The sequence below is a fragment of the Magallana gigas genome, chromosome 8 (genome assembly GCF_963853765.1).
Source record: "Magallana gigas chromosome 8, xbMagGiga1.1, whole genome shotgun sequence".
NCBI classification, from domain to species: Eukaryota; Metazoa; Mollusca; class Bivalvia; order Ostreida; family Ostreidae; genus Magallana; species Magallana gigas.
The window spans coordinates 3,578,321-3,605,807 of record NC_088860.1 but is presented as its reverse complement, the minus strand read 5'-3'; the positions used below and the strand labels follow the sequence as shown (position 1 = coordinate 3,605,807).

General features: G+C 32.3%; 2 protein-coding genes across 2 annotated transcripts; both read right to left on the bottom strand.

Annotated features, from left to right (window-relative positions):
• Positions 1-1,542: 1,542 nt before the first annotated feature.
• LOC105345057 (uncharacterized) lies at positions 1,543-4,902 on the bottom strand. The gene is made up of 2 exons (XM_011453038.3): positions 4,828-4,902; positions 1,543-4,425 (listed from the first exon to the last, which is right to left on the bottom strand). Exons 1-2 carry the CDS (start codon positions 4,848-4,850, stop codon positions 3,936-3,938), a joined length of 513 nt encoding a protein of 170 aa, XP_011451340.3. The 5' UTR covers positions 4,851-4,902; the 3' UTR covers positions 1,543-3,935.
• Positions 4,903-10,577: 5,675 nt separating this feature from the next.
• On the bottom strand, positions 10,578-18,660 carry LOC117690104 (uncharacterized). Its single transcript, XM_034473226.2, has 7 exons — positions 18,270-18,660; positions 15,691-15,775; positions 14,898-15,050; positions 14,417-14,628; positions 13,496-13,668; positions 12,291-12,466; positions 10,578-12,125 (listed from the first exon to the last, which is right to left on the bottom strand). The coding sequence occupies exons 1-7, from the start codon at positions 18,549-18,551 to the stop codon at positions 12,082-12,084; spliced, it is 1,125 nt and encodes a 374-aa protein (XP_034329117.2). The 5' UTR covers positions 18,552-18,660; the 3' UTR covers positions 10,578-12,081.
• Between the last annotated feature and the right edge of the window lie 8,827 nt (positions 18,661-27,487).

Genomic DNA, 27,487 nt, shown 5'->3' with positions numbered 1-27,487 from the left:
TAAAGAGACATGGTCACGATTTTGGTCTAAAATTATTTTTTCGATTTAAATGTTTACAATGCTTTAGTAAGGCAACCAAAATTTGAGTGTTATTTGTTGAGTTATAATCGAGTTACAGAGCTTACAATTCTTCGCTATGTAAACAAAGCTTTTGTTTACATTTTGAATGTTGAAGTGAAAATTCTAGTTTTAAACACGAAATGAATGTGTTGACCGTTAGAAACTGTTCATTAATGCTTAAAATGAATAAGAGGATAGACAAATCATTTTGAAAAAAACCTTTTACTGGTATATTAAACCTATGTAACAAAAAACAGGACACGTGCCTTGTTTACATGATGAAGAATTGAAAGCTCTGTAACTCGCATATAACTCAACAAATGACACACAAATTTCATTTGATCATTAGAAACGCATTTATAAAGCATTGTAAATAATAAAAACAGGGTTGTTTTTTTTTAGCAAAATCGTGACCATGTCCCTTTAAAGTTACCTGTGTAGTTGAGGCAGCATAAGTATGGTCACACATTTGTCAATCCTTTTCCTATTTGATGACAGCCTCAATATACTACTTAAGGTGCTATGGGACACTTCCATGATTTATCGAAATAAACAATAGAATTCAGTTTAATTTCATAAATAATTTTATTTATAAATGAATATTTTCTTTACCAGTTTTGACCCCAAACAACGTAGTACAGTGGGTTAGGGGGTTCAATACGGCTCATGAGTTTGAATCCCGTTGGGGATTTTAAAATTTTTACCTTTCCAAAAGTTTTCAAATCGCATTTGTTATTAAATATTGTAAAATGTGAAATTCTAAACTGGTAAAAGTATTTTAATTTTATTGCTCTTTAATCCACAATAATATCGAAAGATGTCCCATACCACCTTAAGTCTTCCTTATTGTTATAATTGCTGTAATTTTTCAGTGTTGAATCATTTGTTTGAAGCATACTTACAGATTGAAATTTATTATACGGAAAGACCATTCTATAAAGATTTACACGCGATAATGGCCTTTAAGCTCATAAATAGGCACCGTCACACAGGCACCTAGTGATTTCGTTACACCCGATTGCACACCTGAAACTCGTGGCGGACGTTGAATTTCTTTAGTGGTCTTTGGATTTATTTTGCATTTATTTCTTATTCTATATGCATATTCTGTTTGTAAATAATGCATTCACCAATTTATTTAGATCACGGCCCAGTAATCCGAAGGTTCATAAGTCAGAAGGTCCACTAGTCCGAATGTTTATTAGTCCGAAGGCCTATAAGTTACTGCTTAGATAATAACATTTTGGAAAATTTTTCTTAGTAAATCCTTTTCTACTTTAAAATGCTTCGAAATAAAAACAAAGTATTTAATACGTTACGGATATAATAGGATATTAGATCCTAACTCTGATCGGATACCTTAAAAATACTAGTAGTAACACCCATCAAAGACAAGAAGCCTGTGAGTTTTCCCTCTTTTATTGATATACATGTATTGATTGTTCAAATCTTTATTCAATTGCAAAAACTGCTTTCTTTTAACTTTTTTAACAACAATAATTTGGTTTTAAACAATTTTGGTTTTTAATACAATGATACACACACTAAACAATAAACTGGACTTATTAGATAGATGCACTACTGTCAATTGTTTTTACACTGTTGAAGTTCTTTCTCTCTCCAACCATAGGATGAACAATTTCTAAACAGAGTAAAGAATGGTATAGAGTCTTACTTATCTTCAAACGTTTTACAAATAACGATTAAATTCTAGTAGCCTGTTGAGGAAAGGGTTGTAAAATTTGAATAATTTTTTTCTGTTGCACTGTCTCATAACACTTTTAAAAATGACACACTTTGAACTGTCCGTATTTAAATGGCTTGTTAGCGGTACTCCGGCTCTTTGATAGGTTGTTTATGCACAGAGATACTGGCTCTTAATGTAGTCCTCTCTCGCTGATATCACAACCATCACATATAATACACTAACTGTAGATTCAATTTTTGGATGGTCATGACATGTCTTATATTACCAATAAGTAACCGTTCACATAGGTACATACAATAAGAAAAACATTTCAAATCATAAATATGAAGAATAGGATGAATAATAGGATAGTAGTATATTGTGATACATTGAAAAAAAGTTTGTTCAACTTCCAGTGATTATATACACAATTTATATTGATATATACAATTGAAAAGATCATAAGAGTGGCTAAGAATGTAACAATTTTTAGACAAAATCAAATAAGAAACTAAAAAAATAGAACAGTAATTAAATGTGGTTTTTAGTTCATAAATCAAATGAAATGCCTCCTATGAATTAAGGTAGCAAAACAAGGTAAATACGCATTAACATTTTAAACTTTCTAGATCAATTATGGATGTTTGTTTCACCTACAATATCTTGTATTCTCCTCATTCTCCTTTGTGTAGCGGCTTGTATTCTGTGTAAAGGATACTGTGTGTTAAGTGACTGTTGGTATGAGTATAGAGCAGCCTGGAGGTTCCCTGTGATCTGTTGACAGAGACCCAGGATCTCCCAGGAGATGTCTCTGTCTAGTAAAGAAACATTCAGTCCCTGATCATTGTGGACTAGGACCTGTAACTCATTTAGAGCTGCTTGTGATAATGTTGTATCAATGTGTCTGTAACACAAGAACTCTAGGAAGGGTAACATAAAAACACTGGAATGAATAATAAACACACTGTATTCTCTAGAGCAGATTGTTGTTCTGGTATTAGTTCACTGATATAACAGATTCTGTTGTAAAAACTGATATCCCTTGCTACAGCATGCATGTCTCATTTTTGTAGACCAGGACTGTCCTCCTAAAGCCTCGGTGTACCTCTCTTTGTCTACATTATCATTACACATCAGATATGGCCGAGCTAACATGACCTTTGTCATCTCTAAAACAAATAAAGCTTCCCTGTATCTGAGTGTCTTGTAATAATATATAGCAATGTACAACATGTCAGAAACATACCCGAACTTAACTGCTAATTTCAGCAAGCGACATGACATCTTGTCTGCAATATACATCTGTTTATTGACACCTGTGTAAGTGAACATGTTTGGAATTATAAAGGCAGTGCTCTGAAGAATAATGACTGCAAGTCTTTGTAATGTTATAATTTGACATTGTGTCAGGGGTGACTCTAATAGTTGTTCCAATGTGTGTATGGCTTTGGTAACTTCAAAAAGGTGTTTTGGGAAAAAAAAGGTATAAAAGTTTCATCAAAAAGTTCTAGATCAAGGTCAACTTCGGTCAAAATGAGTCTTTCATTTGTATGAACAAAACGTCTCTGATTATATAAGACATCAATGATGTGAGACCTGATAGAGGAACTCTGTAACAGACAAGCCAGACCTTTGCTGTACAATTCATGTAACTGTAAAAACAATCTGTTTTGTGCTGAGCCATAAATCTTTGTTAGAAACAGGTTGTTTTGTGGGATGAAAAAGTTTGGGCAAACTCCACAATGCACCCATTTAAGGAGGAGTTTAAAGCAGACCCAGAAACCGGCCAGGAGATTTTGTGGACACCAAGGATGTAGTGTGTTTTGTTGTATTGCCCAGAAAACTGTTGTCTTCATGTGATAGGAACACAATAGTTTACTGGTTTCTTCTGATTATTGATCTATAACTTTTTTTAAAATTAGTTTTAACAATCCATATGTCAAAAACTGACAGTGGTTCATTGAGTGCACAAGTTTGTATTCAGCCTGAGAAAAAGATATTCTCCACTCTTCATTTTCATGGATACCTAGTGGGTGTCCTATTGCTACAAAGTGGCATCCGTTTCTAACAATATCATTAACAACCTCAGGACCAGGCCATGTTTGACATCTATCTACCCATGAAGAGACAGAGGGAGGCCAAAAGTCACAAACAAAACAGTGGGCATGGTCATATTCTGTTGCTCCTATTACTTCACTACTACAGGGTCCATGTCAGTAGAATCAGAAAATATCGATAAAAAAGTTAACTGTCTGTATTTAGAACTAGATATGTAGAGACTCTTATTCATTCTGACAAATGCTAAGCACATGACTCTGCTTATATATGGTGTCAGAAACTTAAGTAAAGTGAATCCTGGTGGACTCTCAGAACTGTCAGAGAGAATCAAGGCTGTATTGGCTGTGTTGTAATACTCAGACTGAGACATGTCCATGATCAACCGGTGGTTGTTTGGCCAAAACATCCAGTCCGTATCTGATCCATTCAGTTTGAATCCCTCTCTCCGACTTCCACTAAACATCTGAATTATATTGAACCCATCTTTAGGTGTCACTCGTCTCATTGCCATATCCCTGATGTCCATTGCCTCCCTCCTTAAGGCAACTTGTTGTGAGGTCCCCACTATCTCACACAATGCCACAAACACCGTCTCCGACATGTGCTGCATTCCCTCACATCTGTCAATTTTGAATAATAGTATACTGAAAACTCCCTATAATGTTGTTTCTTTATCATATTTTATACATGTAGGCTACTCATTAATCCATATATGGCAAAAATGCAATAGATGTTCCCAGTACGGCATATCTGTAACCCATGTACAAATAAAATACGACCAATGTAATAATCGGACTTTTAAATTTAAACTTTAACAATGCTTCAAATTCTGTATAAAACCCGTGTCTTCTGTAAAACAGAGTAACATGTGTAACGAGGGTAACAGACTCTTTTATCTCAATATCTACATTAATTATGTCTAGATTTGATTATATATATATATATATATATATATATATATATATATATATATATATATATATATATATATATATATATATATATATATATAATATACTTACATTTCGTGAGTAAAGGACTCCATTTTTCGATAAAGTAGTGTAACAACTGTGGAAATTTTTGTACTATATATAGGTGCTGGGTTTTTTCATACTTGTTGTTTCTTTTTCTTTTTTAAATATTATTTAAATGCAAAAATATGAGTCATTTAAATAAGCAAAAAAACTGTAAATCTTTAGCAAAGGTTTATTTCTTATCAACTGTTTAAGTCTAAAGCTATTTATGTTATATTTTAAAGCTGAACACCGCTCATAAATAGGCACCATCACACAGGTACCTGATTTCGTTACACCCGATTGCACACCTGAAACTCGTGGCCGACCTGTTGTATTCCTTTGGTTGTCTTTGGATTTAATGTATGTACTTCCACACATGTGAGACCTCTTCAACTGTTAAAAGGTGTGCAGCTTATATAGGGGTTCTAGGGAAAACGGTGATAAAAGAAAATATGGCAAGAAATATATCAAAAAGGCAATTTATGCCTATTTAAGAACCATGTTCAGCTTTAAGGAATTTACATAGTTTTTTAAAGATATTAAGTTATGTAGTGTTTTGTAAATTGTTATTTCATTTGTTTTAATAGCATGACGGCATCGTTTTCTACACAATAAAATCTGAAACTGCGCGACTTTTGTTTTGCGTGCTAAGCTATCTGCCTGCACCAGGCAGAATAAATGATAAGGTTATTATGGATGCTTTGATGTACAAAGTTTACAAATGTTAAAAGTAAAATCTTTCAAGAACACAAATTTTATCTGGTAAAACTACAAAAGGTCCGTCAGAAATGAAAGTCCCTTTGACGAGAACATATTAGAATTATGTTAAAGCTTAATTTCTAATTAAACGAAAATTTAATTTAAATCTTATTGTAAATTGGATATTTTTAGAATTATGAGTTGCGTAGGTATGATGATTTTCTGAAAAACTGATCAAATATTAAGCATGACTCCTCAACCGATATTTTAACATGGCCTTAATTGTATTTATGAAGAAACTAAGAAATTGTGTGTCATAATTCTAGAGAAAATAGTTTTCATAATAAAAAATAATAACATTTCCAAAAGACTGCTGCAACATGTGGGTTTAAAAACAATTTTGATGACGATAAGGTTTAATATATTGATGAAAAATTATAGTTGTAAAGCATTATTGACTATTTTTTATTTGCTATATAGTTTTTATTTAAGTTTTTAGATTCAAACGGAGTCACGCTTGGATGTCTAGTTTAATGCTTGAAAAATAATGTACCTATAATTTAATTTCAACATACATGCATCTATGTAATATCTTCTGCAAAGGTAGACAGATATGGGAAGAAAGTCTAGTGCGATTTCTACCTACACTGGAGAGTAAGTAAATGAAGAATAAAGATATAAAGGCTTGACTTTGTAATTACGTGTCTTGAAATTTTATATTGATATCGACTATTCATTAATTGCTTTAAGGTAGACTCGATATCATTAACATTACAGGCACGTTTACTACACGCACAATACGATGAATCATCGCGTTACTTGTGATAAAAAGCAAGATATTGTCCTTAATAGTAGAAACAGCGAAGGGTTAAACATTTTTATTATTAAAAATATGTGATTTTAAAACGTTTTCTTTCATCTTGAAACGCATTTTGTTTCATTATTTAACGTAAAAAACAGTTGTTGACGCTGAGGAATAATTAAGAAATTTAAAAAGTCAACACCAGGATATAATCAGAGTTGTAAGCATCCTTTTGTTATTGTACCATATTTACATATCCCATATATTTTGCATGTAAAGCTACTGCAGATATAGCACCATAACACAAACAGGGTACTAAAAGGTAAAAACACGAGTTTTAATTGTGACGTCACAAACGTTGAACGCTGATAAATACAACGTCACAAGCGAAAATCAAAGATCACACTTGTGGCTGTTACTGTGGCTCTTTCATTAATTTGAACTTACCCATAGGATAATACAGTAATTTGAGGTATAATTCGCATTTGCGTCCAAGGCAAGAAGCACAGGGGCCAAGCCCGTTTTAACATTAATTTCAATGTAACCATAAATAAAGAAAGGGATCGAACTCTGACCCAAATAAAAAACTACCAGCTCGCTTCAAAAGCCTAATAAATCAATTAATTTTTTAAACACTCGCAATATGCATGTATTTTTCGGAAAAGTAATGTCTGAGATACACTCATGTCGAATTTCAAGTTGATGGGTCTTAAAATAGCGGAGATATACGTCATTATTCTCTCGAAGTCCCCAGTTTATTTTTACTAGGATATTTACCGGTCCAGGGCTCACGATGGGATTTTGCCTCAGACAACAGCAGTGTTGCAACAAGTCGAGAAACATTTGCACTAATCTTTTAAAATCTTACATAAAATGCACGCTACTTACATACAAAAACTCCGATAAAATTCCTTATATACTCTCCATACAGAAGTTTTATCCTGCAACCACATTGACTTCTGACATGGCCAGCCATTTTGACGTTTTCGAGAACGACTGATTCTGATTGGACCATCAGGAATATTAACCAATGAAATTGAGTTTAACATTAGCTATCACAATGGCCGGTCTGGTCAGAAGTTGATGTGGGTGGAGAATAAAAGTTCAGTTTGGAGAGTATTTAAGGAATTTTATCGGAATTTAATTATGTAAGTAGCATGCGTTTGATGTGAGATTTTAAAAGATTAGTGCAAATGTTTCTCGACTTGTTGCAATACTGCTGTTGTCAGAGGCAAAATCCCATTGTGAGCCCTGGACCGGTAAATGTCCTAGTAAAAATAAACTGGGGACTTCGAGAGAATAATGACGTATATCTCCGCTATTTTAAGACCCATCAACTTGAAATCCGACATGAGTGTATCTCAGACATTACTTTTCCGAAAAATACATGCATATTGCGAGTGTTTAAAAAATTAATTGATTTATTAGGCGTTTGAAGCGAGCTGGTAGTTTTTTATTTGGGTCAGAGTTCGACCCCTTTCTTTATTTATGGTTACATTGAAATTAATGTTAAAACGGGCTTGGCCCCTGTGGCAAGAAGGTAAAAAAAATGTAAATATAAGCATTAAATCCTTATTTTTTGAAAGATATAGTCTCATAACTGCAACGGTGATAATTTGTATGCTCATACCGTTGCAGTTATGAGACTATATCTTTCAAAAAATAAGGATTCAATGCTTAATTGTTATCTACTCTCGAGAGAAATAAATCATAACACATTCTTTTAGTGTTGTCGTTTCTCAAGATTTTGTATTCAATATATTACAATGAAGTCTGTCCTTGCTTTGATTTTAAATTGTAACAATCGAATAATTATAATTAGACATAGAGTTATGTCAATTCTTCAATATTTATATTTAAAAACCTGCTTCTTCAAAAAAAATTAAATGATTTTCGAAAATTTTTATATACAGAAAAAATGTTCATATGCAAGCTTAATTGTATGGTTTACTGAATATACAACGCAAACTATATACTAGTATATATTCTAATATAAATAACTTTTTAGAAAAAAAAAGATTCCCAAAATAATTTGTTAAGCCAACTATAAATGACTTCTTATTCAACTTCACCATTCCTGATCTCTTCAGCTGCACACAACTCCCTTTCCGATGTTCCCCCTATTTTCTGTCTATGGTTCTTGCTTTTGCTGATGTCTGTATATATTAGTTCCTCTTTTGTTTTTCTATACGTTGATTTTGGTTGGTCTAGTTTCCTCCTTCCTTTAGTGTGTCTATGCAACAGTACAAATTTTGATATTTTTTTCTGTCGTCCTTATTCAATGACCTTCTTCAGTTTGGGTAGAATGACCCAAGGGTGAGTTGTATAGCATACTGGTGCGTTCCTGAATATTTTTTTTTTAGTAAATCTTCCTTTATAATATATTTCTGGATCTCAAGATCCATAAAGTTTCAATGAAATGTGCAGTTGCTTTAATATTTGTTTTCATAACTTCTAAGATAATTTTGTCTGTTTTTAATTTTGCCATTCAGTTTCTGATATCTTTGATTTAAAGCGCATTTTTTAAAACTAATTATTGTTTAACATCATCAAGAATATTTTCATATCCATTTTATATCAGCATTTTCATTCATCGAATTTATTGCATATCAATATAAGCATTTTTATTCATTATATTGGAAAGTTTGTACAAATTTATTGGGATTTTACGTACGTCATTTTTATAGGCACAGTAAAGACGTCTACAACTTTACCTTCTGTTAAAAATAAAACATTTTTTGAGACAAACAGCTAAAACTGAAAAATAACAGGTTTAATTCTTACTTAATAACTTTTTAGTTTTAAATAGGAAATATACTTTAAAAGATATTTCTATGTATATATTTATTTGATATATAGCATAGATCAAGTTAGTACTCACCCTGTTCAAAGTTACAATGTGTTGTTTCGGGACAGTAAAAATACTGCTTGGTTCTTGTTTGTTTCCATTGATATATTTTGGCATATTTAATTATATTTCATAGAAGCTAAAAAAAAAAATTTGGCCTAAACTTTGCTTTATCTCAAATTTTTGTAATGTGACCCCCTACTTGTTACACTTTTAAATGAGACATTCAATATATGTCTATTTGTATGCAAAGTTTTGGAAAGAAGACATTACTATAATTTTTTTGATTTGCGTTATCATTTGATTACTCCAAAATTTTGTAACATCTGTTATTGTATTCATTATATACTGGCCTTTGAAGCCACTAGTAAAGCAAGAATTTTTAAACTTTGACATAGATTTTACTTTAATAGTCACTACGTGTGTTCAACTTCATACTGTATCAAAATCATAACTAAATATTATCTTAAACTATAAATATTTGTTTGATTTCTTCAAATTATCAATTTCCATGTCAAATTTTAGCAAAGATTTCAGGAAAATTATCATTTCTGTTTTGGGCCCTATATTTCCAAAAAATGGCTTGTGACATGGGTCGGATAAAAGATAAAAGAACATTTTAGGTCCCATCTTTATATCCAAGTTGTTTTCGGATGATTAGCATTACTATTATTTGAGGTGCCAACCTCCTTAAGCATATATCCATTCACATTCAAGGATTTTCAACCAGTCGCAGCATAACGCAATGATTGAGCTTTTTATATATATGTCCAGAGAACAGAAAAGGGATATCAATTTATATTATAAAAAGCACAATGTCCTTGATAAGAATAAAACAGCAAAGGGTTTAATATTCATTTAAACAATTATTATTATTAAAAATGTGATTTTAACCCTTTTATTCATCTTGAAACGTAAAGTTAGTTCACGATTTAACGTAAAAAACATAGATATTTACGCTGAGGAATAATAAAGAAATTTAAAAAGTCAACACCAGGATATAATCAGAGTTGAAAGCATCCCTTTGTTATTGTACCTTGTAATCTACTAAAACATAACACATTCTCCTAGTGTTATCGTTGCTGAAGATTCTGTATACAATGCACAAATATATCACAATGAAGTCTGCCCCTGCTTTGATTTTAACCCGTAACAATCGAATAATTATAATTCGACACACAACTATCTAGTAAATTCTTTAATCTTTTATATTTGAAATTATGCTTCTTCAAAAAAAAATCTCAAATGATTTTAAAAGAACTTTATATACAGAAAAAGGAATGTTCTAATGTATTGTTTACAGAAAATACGACGTAAACTACATACTAGTATACAATTTAACAAATACATAAATTTAAAAAAAAATGGATTTCCAAAATAATAAGTTAATAATAAGTTAATAAATAATAAGTTAAGCCAATCATAAACTTTTAATGAGTTCTTATTCAACTTCACCATTCTTTACTCTATGTAAGTCCTTATTTGCTGTCCTCACCATCCTCTGTCTCGAGTTTTTGCTTTTGCCGATGTCTGTATATATTTGTTCCTCTTGTGTTTTTCAATACGTTGTTTTGGTCGGTCTATTTTCCTCCTTTCTTCAGTGTGTCTTTGCAGCAGTAAAAGTCTTGGTATTTTCTGTCGTCCTTATTCAGTGCTCTTCTTCAAGTTGGGGAGAATGTCCTTACGGTTAGTTGTATAGCATGCTGCTGCTTTGCTAAATATTTTTTGATCAAACCTTTCTTTTAAAATCTATTCCTGGATCTCAAGATCCACGAAGTTACAATGGAATGCGCATTTGCTTTAATTATTTTTTATATATTCTTAGATAAATTTATATGTTTTTATTTTCTTCATATAGTTTCTGATATTGCTGATTTAAAGCGCATTTCTTGAACCTAATTATTGTCTAAGGACGACGAACCTAATTCAGCTTGCGCAAATATATCGTGCATCCAAAAGGAGCAATTGTTACGAACATCAAGTTCTCAATAATACGTTACAATCACTAAAATACAATGAAAATTGCTTATGAAGCAATATTTATCTGTTCTACAATGTACGTCGCCAATCATCTACGTCATCGTATTACACATTTTAATAGACACTACGTCTGAACTTGCTATTTTTAAAACATGATAAAATCCATTTTTCAACATTAGTCAACACTAACAAATTTCTTTAGAAGATGTCGCAGTACTGTTGTGAGTTTAATATTAACTCAAATTATTTATTACCATCTACAAAGATTAGTTTTCAGAGTTTGAACAAAACATTTACATTCCGATCCGATACTCATATTTAAAACAGCGTAAAACCTTTTTTGAGCTTAAGGTTTGAACTATTTAATCCAAAACAAATGTAAAGCACACATCAATAGTTGATTTGTTTCATAAATCAACCTCGAATTAAAGTAGACAACCTTTTTCTTAGACTTTGAACAGTATTTTTCATGCAAACTTGACAAAAAAAACAAAACATCGCATTTGGCATGTGCCCCCGTAAAAACAAAGTCAGTGACATTATCATTTTTACATGAAATTAATTCAAAATCATCTTACAAGTATCATATTTCAATTTGGATAGAAAATCCATTTTAGAATTTTAAAAAAATTATTTCTCCTCTCACAAAAATGCCTTTCCCATTATGTTTTATTGAAGTAATGCAACAAATTTTTGACATGGTCTCTACTAAAAATCTAATTCGATCTTCATGTTATTTTTTTTTTATTGATTTTGATAGATCTTTAGTAACCCTAACTCATTTAAAATTTTCATAAAAATCACTATTGTAAAAATGAATTGGGTCCGCCGTCGTCCTTAATAACATCCAAATTTAAAATAATTGCACATCCGTTTTATATCACCATTTTCATTCATTACATTGGAAAATTTGTAAAAATTTATTTGGATTTTACGTCATCTTTATAGACACTGTCATGACGTCAGCAACTTCATCTATGTTAAAAATAGAACATTTTTGAGATGGATAAATAAACTTGAAAACAAATAGGCTTATTGTTTACTCAATAATCTTTAGGTTTTAGAAAGGGAATACACTCCAACAGATACTTACATGTATATATTTATTAAATAAATAGAATAGATCAAATTAGTACTCACGTGCACCCTGGTCAAATTTACACTGTGTTGTTTCGGGACAATAAAAATACTGCTTGGTGCTTGTTTGTTCTCGGGGACAAAGCTTTCCTGGTTCAGCATATGATGATGACATCCAAAATATGTCAATCGGACAACCCCCATAACTTTTCCATATTTGAAAGTTTCTCCATTGTCCCCTGTAGATAAACATTAAATACGTCCTTTGTATGTGTTCTTTGACATCATTATTGATGTAATACCTCTAGTTAATTTGTTTTTGATGAGTCCTTACTTAACAAAGATGCAGTTATTGACAAAGAATTTAGGCTTTGTAATTCCCTTAAGGGATAAAAAAAACAAATTTTAATGTTACTGAGGGGGCTGTACATTCCTCAGTCTGCATGATGACGACATCCAAAACAGATCATTTGGGCAACCGCCCTTGTTTTTACATATTTGAAAGTTTCTCCATTCTCCTCTTAAAGGTGCATTTTCTTCAAAAGTTGTCACCATCTTGTAACTTTAAATTTTTTACGAATTTGAATTTTCAAACAGTTGTCTAAAAATATTTAAATAACATGCTGCAATATATATTTGATTTAAATGCTACAATTAGACAATGAACGTAGAGCATGCATAGTTTTCAACGCATGGAACTTGTTCCCAGAAAGCGCGGCAGAAGAAAGATGTATTACAGGTCTTACCAAATTAGCTTATACGACCAGTGACCCGTCTTTTAGCAGTTCTTTTACGCTGTACGCAATTTAGTGCTCTATTGCAAAAAATTATCGTCCAGAAAAAACTCTCTTAAATTAAAATGATTTTTACAAATTTATGTTAATACCGTCTCATTTCTATACCTTCGCTTACTGCATATAGGCACAGAAGAACATTTTTAACATTTTCCATAAGCAAATAATATTTCATACGTTCGTTTTCGACATTTTGTTTTGATTTTAGATGCCTTCTTAAAAAGCAATTTATTTAGGCACTATTTTTTAATTTCTATAATACAAAAAATTTTTATTTGTAAACGGGGATTTTTAGTTTAATGTGTTTGTACTGAGATGACGCTATATTACCTTCATATACCAATCTGTTGACGCTCCTTAAGACTGCAATCGAAACCTACGTAACTGCTTGTGTATGAAGAAATGATACTTCGTGAATAACATTTTTTTCGAACTTTAATGTATAAGTAGAAGTCAATATAACAAATATCTTACGCATCAACATCTCCTTCAAGGCTGAAATAATTGTACGTTTGATTGGGGGTGACATCGGACCAGGAACTGGACAAGATCTTACTGGGAGAGAACCAGCTCACTTGACTGGTACCTGTCCCATTAAACACCACTTCCGCCACTTTTGTCCCATTTTTGTACAGGGATACGTTTACCTGTTTTTATTAAAAAGAATTAAATAACTGCACATGGTAGTTTACAGTGATTTCTGTTTACGAATATTTCCACAATATATACATACGTAACAATAAAGAAATAAAATTGTTATTTTCTTTCTCGTATACCATTCTATAGATGAAATTGATGCAATAAGTGAAGAAAACAATAGTCTTAATTATGTAACATGATTAGTAAAATGATATTTGCTCTTCCTGTGTACGCTCTTTAAAGTGTGTGACGCATCAATACGTTTCAACTCATAAATAAAAGTTAAATAAATTTGGAAAACATTACTATAAGGATGGCTGTAGCTGAACGTTTTCGTGATAAAAATAATTCATCGTTCAAAACTTTGGAGTCGAATGAAAGTCAATCAAAATAATTTTATCCGAGATATAAGGACTTCACTTTTTGTATTTTTAATGTGCAAAAGCAATTGGACCGTAAATCAGATATCTATCCACATGTGATTTTGGGATTTTGTCAAAGTAATTGATATCGGCTTTTTCTTAATTTGTAACTTATAAGAACATGTCTACTTCATCGCAATCACTGCATGATTCATTAATTTGACTTTTAGTTTTAAAATAAATCACACATTAGTGTAAGGTATCTTTAGAACACCCTTTTGATACACATCATCATAGACAAGAAGAGGCTATTGTATTGCAATGAAAAACATTAAAGCTACCAACGTCGATGTTTAGTGCATTTTAGAAGGTCAAGATTATATATAGTACTCACTTTAAAGTTACCAAGTGACTGCCACCGATCGATGAGCGATGTTCGGTAGTTGGTCGTACAAAGTGGAGACTTTGTGATAGAGGTACAATGCTCGTCATTTACGTTCTCGTTTGTTTCATCGCTCGTACCGTTAGAAATAAACGACAGATAGTCAGAGTGATTCCCCCCACTCTGGCCCCTGTAGATCAAAATCCAGCCGTCCTCTTCTTTATCTAAAATTAGTAAAATGAAATCATATTAAATATTATTTAATAAACTGTTAAACTGCTTTTGTTACAAAGCAATTTTTAAAATGTATTACAAGTAACTACATTTTAAATGAAAAAGAAAATTAAGTATGTAATCTTTCTTTCTATGCAACAAACATTTTTAAGCATGAAAAGAATCTATTTATCGAATTAATAAAGAGAAACATTATATGATAATATTTTAGGAATGCAACTTTTACACATTGCAATCCAATCATTTTATTCTTACTTACAACATCTAAAGTCAGTGGCGTTTTTATCCAAGCCTGTCTCTGTGCACGTCAGTGAAGTTATGTAATTGTAGCCTGTTTCACACTGCATAGATTCCCAAGACATAAGTTGTCCGCCATTAAATTTAGCATTTTTTATTCTAGGCATATTACAACCTAATAAGAAAATGCTATCATTACTCTTCAAGGATTTTATTACTTTTTTCATCTGTGTTTAACAAAATCTAAAGCATAATAAAATACGACTACCTGAGAGTAACATAATCAAAGAAGCCTATGTTGTAAGGACATTAACAACATCAACACAAAGTTTCCTTTTGGAATGAATAATTAAATAAACTAGATACTAACGTTAAAGTAATACAGAGCAGGTTGTGTGTAATGAAATTTATCCTGAAAATAAATATTTACCATTTTTTTTAAAAACCTTGATAAGGCGGAAAACAATTATTGGCGAGTTCACATTATCACATCACAATAATTCCATTACTTACACTTTCAAATCAAAACTCGAAATTGTTATCTCTGCAATTATCATGAATTATTTTTGCATGAATATAAAAAGTATAGCTAATATTTCAATATGAAAATTCGATTTTGCATGAATATAAGAAGTAAAGCTAATAAATTAAAACGAAAATTCAGTTCTTTAAGACTTTGCTACCACTTTTAAAATAACTATGTCTTAAAATTAAGTAAAAATTTTAGGATAATTGACAAATATTAAAAAAAAATAGTCTGTCTGTCTCTGTCTCTCTGTCTGTCTCTCTCTCTCTAAAAACCAAACTATTGTTACCTTGGAAAATACAGGATGGTCCAGACTTCGTGACGACACATTTTTTCCTGCTTGAGCACTGAATGTCTCCACAGACTGAATTGTTCTGAAATCAAAGTTTCATAAATAAACAATTAGAGGTCTTTCCACCTTAATATTTTAATAAGTTGCTAGATTGCTAAAAAAAAATATACAAAAAATTCTTCTACCTATAATACATATTGTACTATAAAATGGGAAAACCACAAACCCACAAGTGATTTTTAAAGATTTGTTTATTTCAAGTCATTTAGGAATTCCACGTTGTTTATCATAAACATCTCTGAATTTTTTGGCATTTACTCTGTACAAAACTGAACCAAGTGAATATTCTTTACAAAGGCATATAAACAGAAAACCTAACAATAGAAGAGCGTGTTCTAGAGGCTAGCTAACTTTGTATAATATGAATTGGTTGACTGTAAAAACAAGTTCAACTTGAGAAACCACATGACTTGATGTGATACCTGACCCAACTGAGTACCTTTTTGCGCAATCCAGCAAGCTATTGAAACCCTGAATATAATTCTGTTTTTCAAAAGATATGAAAATTCATAAATTAACAGATTTCCAAATGACCTTGAACTTTTACCATATGTCATTTTGTTCGGCCAAGGTAGACGCTCCCATACGAAGTGGTCCAAAGTCATTATGTAAGTAATAAAAAAGTTGGAAGTGGTTTTACCAAAGTTTCAATACTTTCAGGGGCAATAACTGCTAGATGGGGGCCTCATATCCATATCGGTATGAAAGATTGGAAAATCCTCTATTAGTACTAAAGACATTGGTAAAAGTTCCACGTCTCTATCTCTTATGGTTTCAGAGGAGTATCGATAACAAGCATTTAGTATAATAGGGGCAATAACTCGGCAATTATTCAAAGGTGGAAGCCAAGGCGCTATATTTTAAAATGTCTTACGATGTCCTACTACATCCATAAAAAAGTCTTTCTCTAGCACCCTAAAAAGAGATCTAAACACTTGTTAATTAACAGATTTCCAAATGACCTTGACCTTTGACCTTTATGTCAATTTGTTTGACCAAGGTAGACGCTTCCATACCAAGTGGTCCAAAGTCTCTATGATAAGTAATAGAAATTGGAGGTGATTGTTTTGATGGTTTCAGAGGAGTAGCGATAACAAGCATTTTCTTCTCGAAGGGCAATTACTCTGTAAGATCTGGGAGTTTTTTTGACACAGGGTCAATTGGTACCATAACGTTTAATGAGCAATTACATAAAGTTTAAACTGTTTGGATAACCTTAATAACAAAAAAAGTGACTCCGAGGTAAGAAGAAGAAGAAGAAGAAGAAGAAGAAGAAGAAGAAGAAGAAGATAAATAAAGAAAACAAGAGGTCTTTCACCTGAAAGGTGGAAAGACCTAATAAATGACATATTAAGTGCCTTAATTTACTTCGCTGTAGGTACTTGTAATATTATATATGTTGTTGACTTTTGTTTATTTGTCTTTTTTTAAGGGTGGAGTGGGTTTTTTGTTTCTCTTTTTTGTTGTTGTTCAGAGATGAAAACAATCATACGAATGTATGTAAGATATTTAATATTGCAGTTTTAAAGATACCAAACAGCCGTAAACCTAGTTAGCCTCAAACGCATTGTAACAGCAGAGAAAGCAATTAATTTGCAATCAATAGTTCCCTAGAGTCTTGTTTTCTTAATCAAATCAACGTTGATCTAAAAACAAATGAGTATTGAATAACATGAATTAGTTCTCGTAGATATGGATTGGAAAATAGGTAATTTGTTTGCGATGAAATCATTGCCAACGAACTAATTTCACCCTCTTTTCTACCCCCCCCCCCCACTAAAAAAAAACCCTAGAAAATGTACAGCAAGATGATTGGTCATTTGCAACCATAGAAATATGAATTGTTCTCGAAATATTAAAAACAAAACATTTCAAAGGAAATCGAAACTCCAGGTCCAGTGATCGCAAAGGTAATAAAATCATACATACAATTTAGAGTTTTCTAAATATACTCCAACTGAAGTACATTTGCATTATATCATTTTATTACTTTATGTGCATATTTTTAATACCTTTTTGCAAATATATTCTTTTATACCTTTCAGAGTTAATTCCTGTTATTCGTGTTTCTAAGACTAATTTTACCATAATAATATTTATGATAAGATCTTTGATAAATTGAATGCTAGCGATTGATAGTTAATATTGACCTTATCTTAAATAAATCTAGAATTGGTAAATCTATATTGGATTGGAAACACACGTGGGTATTCAAAGTAGGTGAATTATTGATAATGTTGAATGACCAAGTCCTTATTGACTGCAATGCATTGCTTTTGAAATGGAATAGTTATGGATGGGAAGAATGGTAACTAGCTATAGATTAAACTCCGGTAATATACAATATTGACGCAATATCTACAAATAGACAATTTGAATGAATAAAGGAAATGCTAATTATGTGATATGGTCATTTAATATTTTGTAAGATTTGATTTATCATTAAATTGTCTTTAAATTACTAATATATCTTAAAGTTCATTTTTTCTATTATGCTCTAATATGCATGTTCTTACCACAGAAGTTAAGATCTCTATGTAGGTACTCCCCTCTCTGTCTAAGATAGCTTCCGGTTTGTCCGTGGCACTGTCTGTGTTCAATTCACAACTAAGATGCACCCGGTTATAGTTCACAGACTTACATCGCCCGGGGTAAGATTGACACTCCCTGACACACATCTGTTTACCCATTTTATCAAAACTCGCGAAGGTAAAACCTGATAGATACTTGCCATAAATCTCGGAGGATGATCTCCCAAGGCTAAAAAGCAACGCAAATATGTATGATTGAAGGAACATTTTAGACCATCGTCACCAGAGCCACTGTTGAGTAACTGATAAACTTTAATTTCCGACCGCTTACTGCTTGCTTATATTGCCACTCTTCGAACAGACGTATCGACCCAATCAGGGACATTATTGCACCACCAGACCAATGAACACCGAAGAGTTCTTGCAATGCTTTGTTAGTATTTATAATCAGGGGATATAAAATAACAAAAGATGATGCTCTAATGATGCAGTCCTGGCATTCAATATATGGCGTACTTCAATCAACAACATAACGGACTAATAATCATTAAGGTATTCTGTATCCAACGGAAAACCTGATTGTTTTAGTACTGTTTCTGATTTTTAAGGTTTTCCGTCTACAACAGGAGACTTCATTGTTTTTTGTAGGTTTCTTATTGTTTTTCTTAATAAGGTATTCCCTATCCTCATACTATCTTATCTACTTGTTTGTTATTGTTTTTTGACTGGTCTTAACCAGGGAAACATTCTTGGGATTAAAAATAAAGCGCGGGTGCTAATTTTAAAGGATATAGAAAAAATGCACAAGATGTCTGGCCGTTTAATTTTTGTACTAATACGTGGTCATTTGAATTTTTGATGAGTGTTTTCTAAAAGGGGGAGGATGAAAACACAAAGGCTTGATTCTGTGGTGTTTGCCACTTAAGGAGGGAATTGTTTTTTTTTTAAATAGTTTTCAATTTACAATTTCTAAGTTGCGTGTCATTAGTAAAAATATACATTTTTAAAAAAAAATTAATTATGTTAAGACACCTAAGCGATCTCATTAACTAAAAACGTTGAGCTTTTAAATGTCAAACTAGTTTTAAAGTAAAGCGAATCAACGTCTTTGAAGATTTAGAACGGATATAAGTACTAGTGTTCCTTTTAAAAAGAATGATTGGCATGTGATACCAGTTATCAAAGTGAAACGTTTGTTTATGTTATACTTAAACGTACAACATTCATGAAATATGATAAATCGCTCTGTTTTGGTGTTTCCCGAAATATCAAGGAACGCATTAATGTTTTCCGAAAAAACAAGGAACGCAATATCTTGTTATTTAGTAGGCAAAGGTGGCAGGGGATGGTTTCGAAGGAAAGACCAAAATTTTGAAATAAATGGAGAACCTGGTGTTTGGCTGATTATTTGAGGGGTATAAATTGCTAGAATATTTATTGCATTCATTTTGTGGATAGAGGAGCTCATGTTAATTTCATTGATATATGACATTTTAACACTGGTAGCACTTTTCATTAGATATGGAATGAAAATGCGAAACTATGGCCAAAATTTTCACTTTCGGTTTTGTGCTTGAAAAGTAGAGTGGGTTCAGAACACGAAATGTCATTCGAAAAGAAGGTGATTGAACCCCCCCCCCCCCATCAATTGGTGATTTTTTGCATGGGTATACATTAAACTACCAATCCTATGAAAGTTTATGTAATTATACCCGCACTTTCTAAAGAAAGTTCGGGTATATTGTTGTTACCCTGTTCCGTCCGTCCGTCCGTCTGTCCGTCCGTCTGTCTGTCCGTCCGTCCGTCTGTCACGTTTTACTTTCTCAAACTGCTCTTACATCTTATAAACCAGCAAACTGAACTCTTGGAGTTTGATTTGGGGTATCATGTTGTTTTGTAAAAAAGTTTCAAAAATTCTCTGTTAGTCCTGGGGGTCAAATAATTGGTAAAAAATGACGTTTTTTCACAAAAAACCTTCTTCCTCGAACTCGTCCTACATTTTCAAAAGTAGACAAATCATCTTTTGGAATATGTTTTAGGGTATCCTATAGATGCGCAATAAGGTTTCGGAATTTTCAATTTTGTCCTTGGGGTCATTTAATGGCTAAAAAATGACGTTTTTTTACAAAAAAACTGGTTTAAAAAACATCATTTTTTTTAAGCAGTAGCCAAATGATCTTCTAGAATATGATTGGGGGTGTCATATTGAGGCATGATCAGGTTCCAGAATTTTTTTTTTAATTAAGGGGATCAGTGGGCAACAAAAAATGACGTTTTTTGGCAAAAAAAATATGGTTCCCAGAACTCCTGTTACAACTTTTGGAGTAGCTACATCATCTCTTGGGATATAATTGGGGCTGTCCTATAGATGTGCAATAAGGTTTTAAAAATTTAAATTTCATCCTGGGAGTCAAATAGTAGCAGAAAATTGACGTTTATCACTTAAAAAAAAACATAGATCCTAGAACTCCTTTTATGATTTAATGGATAGACACATCATATCTTGGGATATGAAAGGAACTGTTCCATAGATGTGCATTACGGTTTTGAAAAATTAAATTTAACCCTGAGGCCCATTACCTACCGGTACATACCTTTTGATGCCCTTTAAGGATCAAGAATATATATGGTTAAGGGGTGGGGATCTCAACCGTTTTCGAGATATTCGTGCACTTCCTGTTCAAGGGGGGTGATGACAACCCCCGGGGCCCATGACCTACATACCGTTTGATGCCCCTTGACACAAGGTACAAGAATATATATGGTTTAAGGGTGGGGATCTCAACTGTTTTGAAGATATTAAGGGACTTGCTGTTTGAGGGCGTCAGGACCACCCACAGGGCCCATGACCTACATAACATTTGATGCCCCTTGACATCAGAAACATGAATATATATGGTTTAGGGGTCATGATTATAACAGTTTCTGAGATATATGGTAATTTCAAATTCCTGGGGGGTGGGGATGACCCCAGGGGTCAGATCTAATAAACCCTATATATTGCCAGTAACAGCCAATATATGATTATGAAAACCCTATATTATTATCTTTGTCCGTTTTCAAGTTACCATTTACAATAGAGTCTATGATTCTTTCTACAAGGTTCAATGTTAGACCCCACACCCTTTTGACACCCCCCTCCCCCCCCCCCCCTCCCCCGAAAAGTGGTTGTCTAACCCAAAATGAGAAAAATCAAACCAGGGTGCACAACTAGATTTGCAGGCATATCATATCCTAGAGTTTTGTACAATTATGTTCAGCCATCTCTGAGAAACAAGTTCAGAGCGGGAAAGAAGAAAAAGAAGATGAAGAATATATACATGTATTAAGAACCGTACAAAAACAATAAGTCTCCAAACTTCATTCAGGAGACTTAATAATTAATAAAGATTAAATAGAGATAGGATCATCAAACATCAATAATTTAAAGATAATTGACAATTTCTGATTCTAAGGGGGTCAGGATGACCCCTTAGGGTCATGACTTACATGCCATAATGATCTGATGCGCCTGCATGACCTAAGGAGGAATAATATCTTTGGATTAAGGTGGGGATCTCAATGGTTTTTATGATATTTGATAATTTCAGGAAGAGCACTTGGGATCATGACCTACATACCATCTTAAATGCCTTGAACAAAGAAACAATAATATATGATATGTACATGATATATGATTCAATTTAAGAACCCAGATATAGATCAATCATCTGTTTTGTAATACTTCCTATGTATATATACATGTACATGTATTAGTTTGTGTTTTGTTCTATACTATTCATGTTCATGACTGTAGTATGGCTTAGTCTTATTTTAAATTACATTAAAAAATTGTCAAATATATGACTTGGAACCCCCACTCCCAAACAAACTCAAATATAAACTGTTCTCTCTCTCTCTCCCCCCCCCCCCCCCCTTCCTTGTCGAATAATCTATTAAAATCAAAATATAATTTGGGTGTCTAAAAACTTTTATAAACTGGTAAAAAATGTTATTCTTAAAAAAAATTACATTACACCTTGCATAATTGACAAATGATCTATTGAGATACGATCAGAGGTCATATTTCTACCTTGGGATAGATAAGTAGTATTCATTGACAAGTTAAAATTAATTAATAACAATAAATGATTCAAATTATAAATGTTTATACTCCACATTCATCCCCCCCCCCCAATCTAACCTGCTTATAAAGATTCAGTCTTCTTAATACATTCTTACATGTGTACAGTAGCAAATTTTAAATCATTTCTTGATTGCTTTTTCTCTCGTGATTCACATTAACATTTTGGAAATTGCTTAATTCAATTTTTAAGATTTATAAACAAAATGTTATATGCATCACTGCCATGTGTATTCACCTATTTGGGGCAATTGTAAAGTCTCCTAAACAAAGCAGTGACATCATTAGGCTAGGAATTACCCATATGGATCAAACACTACTGTATAACATATGAATAAGATAAAATACATTATTATTTCTAGTTCTAAAATGTCAGGGTGTCTCCAAGGGGGCATAATCTTACAATACAATTTTACGCGCAATGACACAAAGAGCAAAAATAAATTAAACGGTTTAGGGATGAGGATCTCAGATCTCAGAAGTTAACAAAATATACAGTGTATCATATCATTTCCTATTTCATAAAGGGGGGGGGGGGGTTAAAGACAACACCTGGGGGTCATTAATGTACTTTACACCAGTTGATGCATCATAATGACTTTAGAAGATATTTTGTATTTTCCTGTTTCGTGGGGTCAGAACAGTCCCATAAGGTCATGACCTACATTGTATTTGATGCATTATAATACATTAAGAAAGAAATACTCCTTCCTTCCTATTATTACTCATGTAAAAAATATAAGTGTCTACACTTACTTACATATGAAATACACAAATTTAATAAGAAATTGTTTATACAGGGTCAATATGGGGTCAACTCAACAGTGCATGCAGTCTGACAAATGAAAAAAATAACTTTTGCAACTAAAATGACAGAAACTTTACAAATGCGATAGGATAGGTAACGATGATAAGCTTATTTAAATATTAAAAGATGATGATACAGTATGCTGTCAAAGGGAGATTACATTTAGAAAGTGAAAGTAGAACTTATATACATGTGTATGTATGCTGGCAGGAATCCCATGCTGGCATCTCATTATATTGTGCTACTGCTACTACATGTATTATGCTTACCTAAATTGGTCAACATCATAATGATAATCCAATTAAAACACAATAATGAATTCCTTTAGCTGATCTTAACTACCGTAATCCTTTTCTGCATACGGAAAACACAGACATGTATGTATGGGTGTTGCTAAAACGCGGAACGGAAAACGGAACGGAATGGAAAATATCATCACGTTTATCCCTTAAAAAGGGTATAGACTGGCCAGAAACGATTTACTTTGTATCTTTTATTTATATCTAATGAATGATTATCAACATGTTGCTATCTAATTAATATTCATATGAATGTCTATCAATTATAGCATTGTATTCATTCGGCTTTAGTTGAGTACGAAACGGAAAAATCAAATGTATACGAATTGTGAAACATTAACATGATTAAACGAGCAAATTAGCTATAACTTTTTACTTATTTCTTTTATATGGTATTGCTGGCATATTAGCGTAACATACGCAGTTAGTGAAAGCGTTTTATGCGTGTTTTGAGTATTTTTATATTATTTTCAAATATGATGTACATGTATATACTTACATCAAAATTGAATTTTCGGTGTTCTAGACGATCTTTTATCATACAGACGATACAGTATCATTGAGATGGAAGAAAAAAACTGTAGGACTGACGACATTAAAAAATTAAAATACAGTAAACATTAAAATACCCGGTAATTTGTGAAACTAGTAATTTGTGAAACTAGTATTTTTAGCAATGCAATTTTGTTTACGTTTGCATTACAAAGCATGCAGTTGTTTATTCCAGCAGCTATATACATATGATCCGAATAGAGAGCTCTAGACGTTGCCTGGTTTGATTTTCCGATTATATATTGGGACTATAGTCTGTCGATCCCAAAATATTCATGCAGCACATTTGGACGATTTATAATGGAAAATGTTGACATCTTTTCTCCATTTGGAAGTCACTCAGAAGACCTTGCACAATTTTTCAACACCATCATCCGGGTCTGTTAAAATGCAAAACCCCGTAGACTTCTTTATTTTTAGCCGTGTATTTATACCAGCTGATAAGCTAGAGAGGACGTTTTAAAGAAAGAATAATGAGAATGTTTAATGCTTCTAAAAGAGAATCGCTTGAACCCTGAGGTATATATAAATATACAGCAAAAAGTGAATCGAGGATATTTTGGGACAGAATATAGTGGTCAATGCATGTACTGTTAATTTTGAGGAAATAAATATTCTTGAATAAATAATCTAATATTGCTAATCTTTCAAAAAAAATTAAAAAGGTACATAAAGTATATCGTTTTAGCATACTTAACAAATCTATGAGGTAAATAACATTAGATAAGATTTTCCGTTTTCCTTCCGTTCCGTTTTCCGTTCCGCGTTTTAGCAACACCCATGTATGTATACACGTGAACCCATCTAATCGAAGAGCTGGGTAAAACTAGTACCCGCTAATGAGACATGCAAACCTGTGTTGTGTACGTAACTTCAGACAAAGATCAGTCATTTGTAACATGCATGTATTTTTATGACCTATTCTTCAAATCCACTTGCACTATTTTATTAGGTAAATAACAGCTTTAAGGTGGTGCAGGACACCTGCATATTGTGATGTACATGTATACTTCCTATTGAGATAAACAATAAAGTATGTTGACTATTGATTAAATATTTACCCCCCAAATAATGTTATCTAACATTGAAGCACAATGGGTTAGCGCGTTTACGTCTGTAAGAGCATTGGGGTCCAAGGTGTATTTTTGGTAATTTACGAATTTTCATGTGGAGGGGGGGTCTGGACCCCTCACTCCCACCCCTTCTCTAAATCTGTGCACACGATGATGTTCATGTAGGCACACAGAAGCAAATCTAAAACCGGCCACCGCCACGGGGAGGGGGCATAATTTAATTTTTAATTTTGTTTGTAATAATTATATAGACCATTATACTTCCTATGACATAAAATGTTAAGATTATTGATTAACTGAAAATTCACTGCAAACAGTTCTACCCCAAATTGCACATAAAGGCTGCTCATGTCACGATGTGTATTATCATATGGGTAGGGATCTCATCCTTCAGTTATGAAAATTATAATTTTTAAATGTATTACCGGAGTTTGCATGTAGCCTTCATTTTTAATTAAACTGGTATAAAACAGTGTTATTTAGGGGCGAACACATGGTGCGGGTATTACTGTCTAATGACAGCATCTAGTTTGTACTTGTTTTATTCTGAAATATTTAAAAATTATCAAGAGTCGGGACCATGGGTCCCCTGCATGCAAACCAATTTTAGCAAATTTAAAAATCCACCGAAAAATTAAATATCATATATCAGCACTATCTGCCTCACATTTCCTCGACCAAAAAAAGTATCCCCTGCCAAAATTATTACCTCATAATACATAACAAATGATTCCTTATTCCTTAAATAAAACTGTGTTACTTTTGTTGTTTGTTGTTAGCTATCCGCTTTCACCAGGAAGAATAACCAATTTATAATGTTTAATCAAAGGTAAATCTAGAATTATTGACGCCAACTTTATAGCTTAATTTTTAATTAAACGAATATTTAATTATGATTTAATCCTCCAATTTTTTTATATAGCCATTAACCATCATTAAATAAAGTAAATATTCCAAATATTTTATAAAATAATTTTCCCCCAATTTCTTTAGACAGAGCTTTTCTTTAAAGGAGATCAATATAGACTTTAATGGGCATGACCTATCAACCAATACTTAGCGATCCAACCGTGATCCAACCCAACTTCCTTAAAAGTTACAACATGAGTAAGATCCAGCAAGTCTTCCATGTAGAGAATCAGGTGAAGATATCGGGTGCATCCCTAAACAACTAAAAATTGTTTCATGACGTGCACTTTGTTTTCATAAGTTGATAACTTAATGTTGATCTACGTGCTGCGTTCATATTTAGGCCCAAATACATGACAATCCACAAGAAATAAAGACATTAGGCAGGTTAGCACCTGAAGTAATAGTAATGTCAATCATTTGAAAACCACTTGAATATAAAAATGGGGATCTAAAATGTAAATTTATTTTATTTGTGACCCATGTCACATGCAATTTTTGGAAATATAGGGCCCCAACAGTATTTCAATGTAGCTTTCACATACGAAAGACTTTACGAGAAAAATCAGTTAAAGAGGTTCGATCCTTAGGTTTTGGGTAGCCATTTTGGGTCACCTCTAGTCTGAAAATTCTGCATCACATATTATTTCTAGTGGTATATCTATACTTTACAATGTCAAATAAACTTAATTGGATAACATTGTCTTAAAAAATTACATTTTTACAGAGTTAAGTAAGGGACTATATATTGTGGCGGAAGGTTTTCAAGAAGGAAATGAGCAATTTTCATAGCTCACTAGTTTTAGAGTACTGTTACTCTAGCTTCCTTATTTACAAAGCAGACTAAACTTCTAGATAGTTTGTGTATTACGATATATTTATGATGTTCTAAAAAACATATTTAAACAATATTTTGATGTTTCTATTAATATATTTCGGCATATTTAATTATATTTCATAGAAGCTAAGAAAAAATTAACTCCAATTTTGGCCTAAAATTAGCTTATTTCTTGCTATATCTCAAATTTTTGAAATGTGACCCCCTACTTGTTTTACTTTGTGATATGGGTCAGATATAAAATAAAAGAACATTTTAGGTCCCATCTTTATATCCAAGTGGTTTTCGAATGATTAACATTACTATTATTTAAGGTGCCAACCTCCTTAAGCAGATATCCATTCACATTCAAGGATTTTCAACCAGTCGCAGCATAACGCAATGATTGAGCTTTCCATATATATGTCAAGAAAACAGAAAAGGGATATTATATTTATATTATAAAAAGCAAAATGTCCTTGATAAGAATAAAACAGCAAAGAGTTCAAAATCGATTTAAACAATTATTATTTGAGATATGTGATTTTAAACCTTTTTTCATCTTGAAACGTAAAGTTATTTCACGATTTAACGTAAAAAACAAAGATGTTTACGCTGAGCA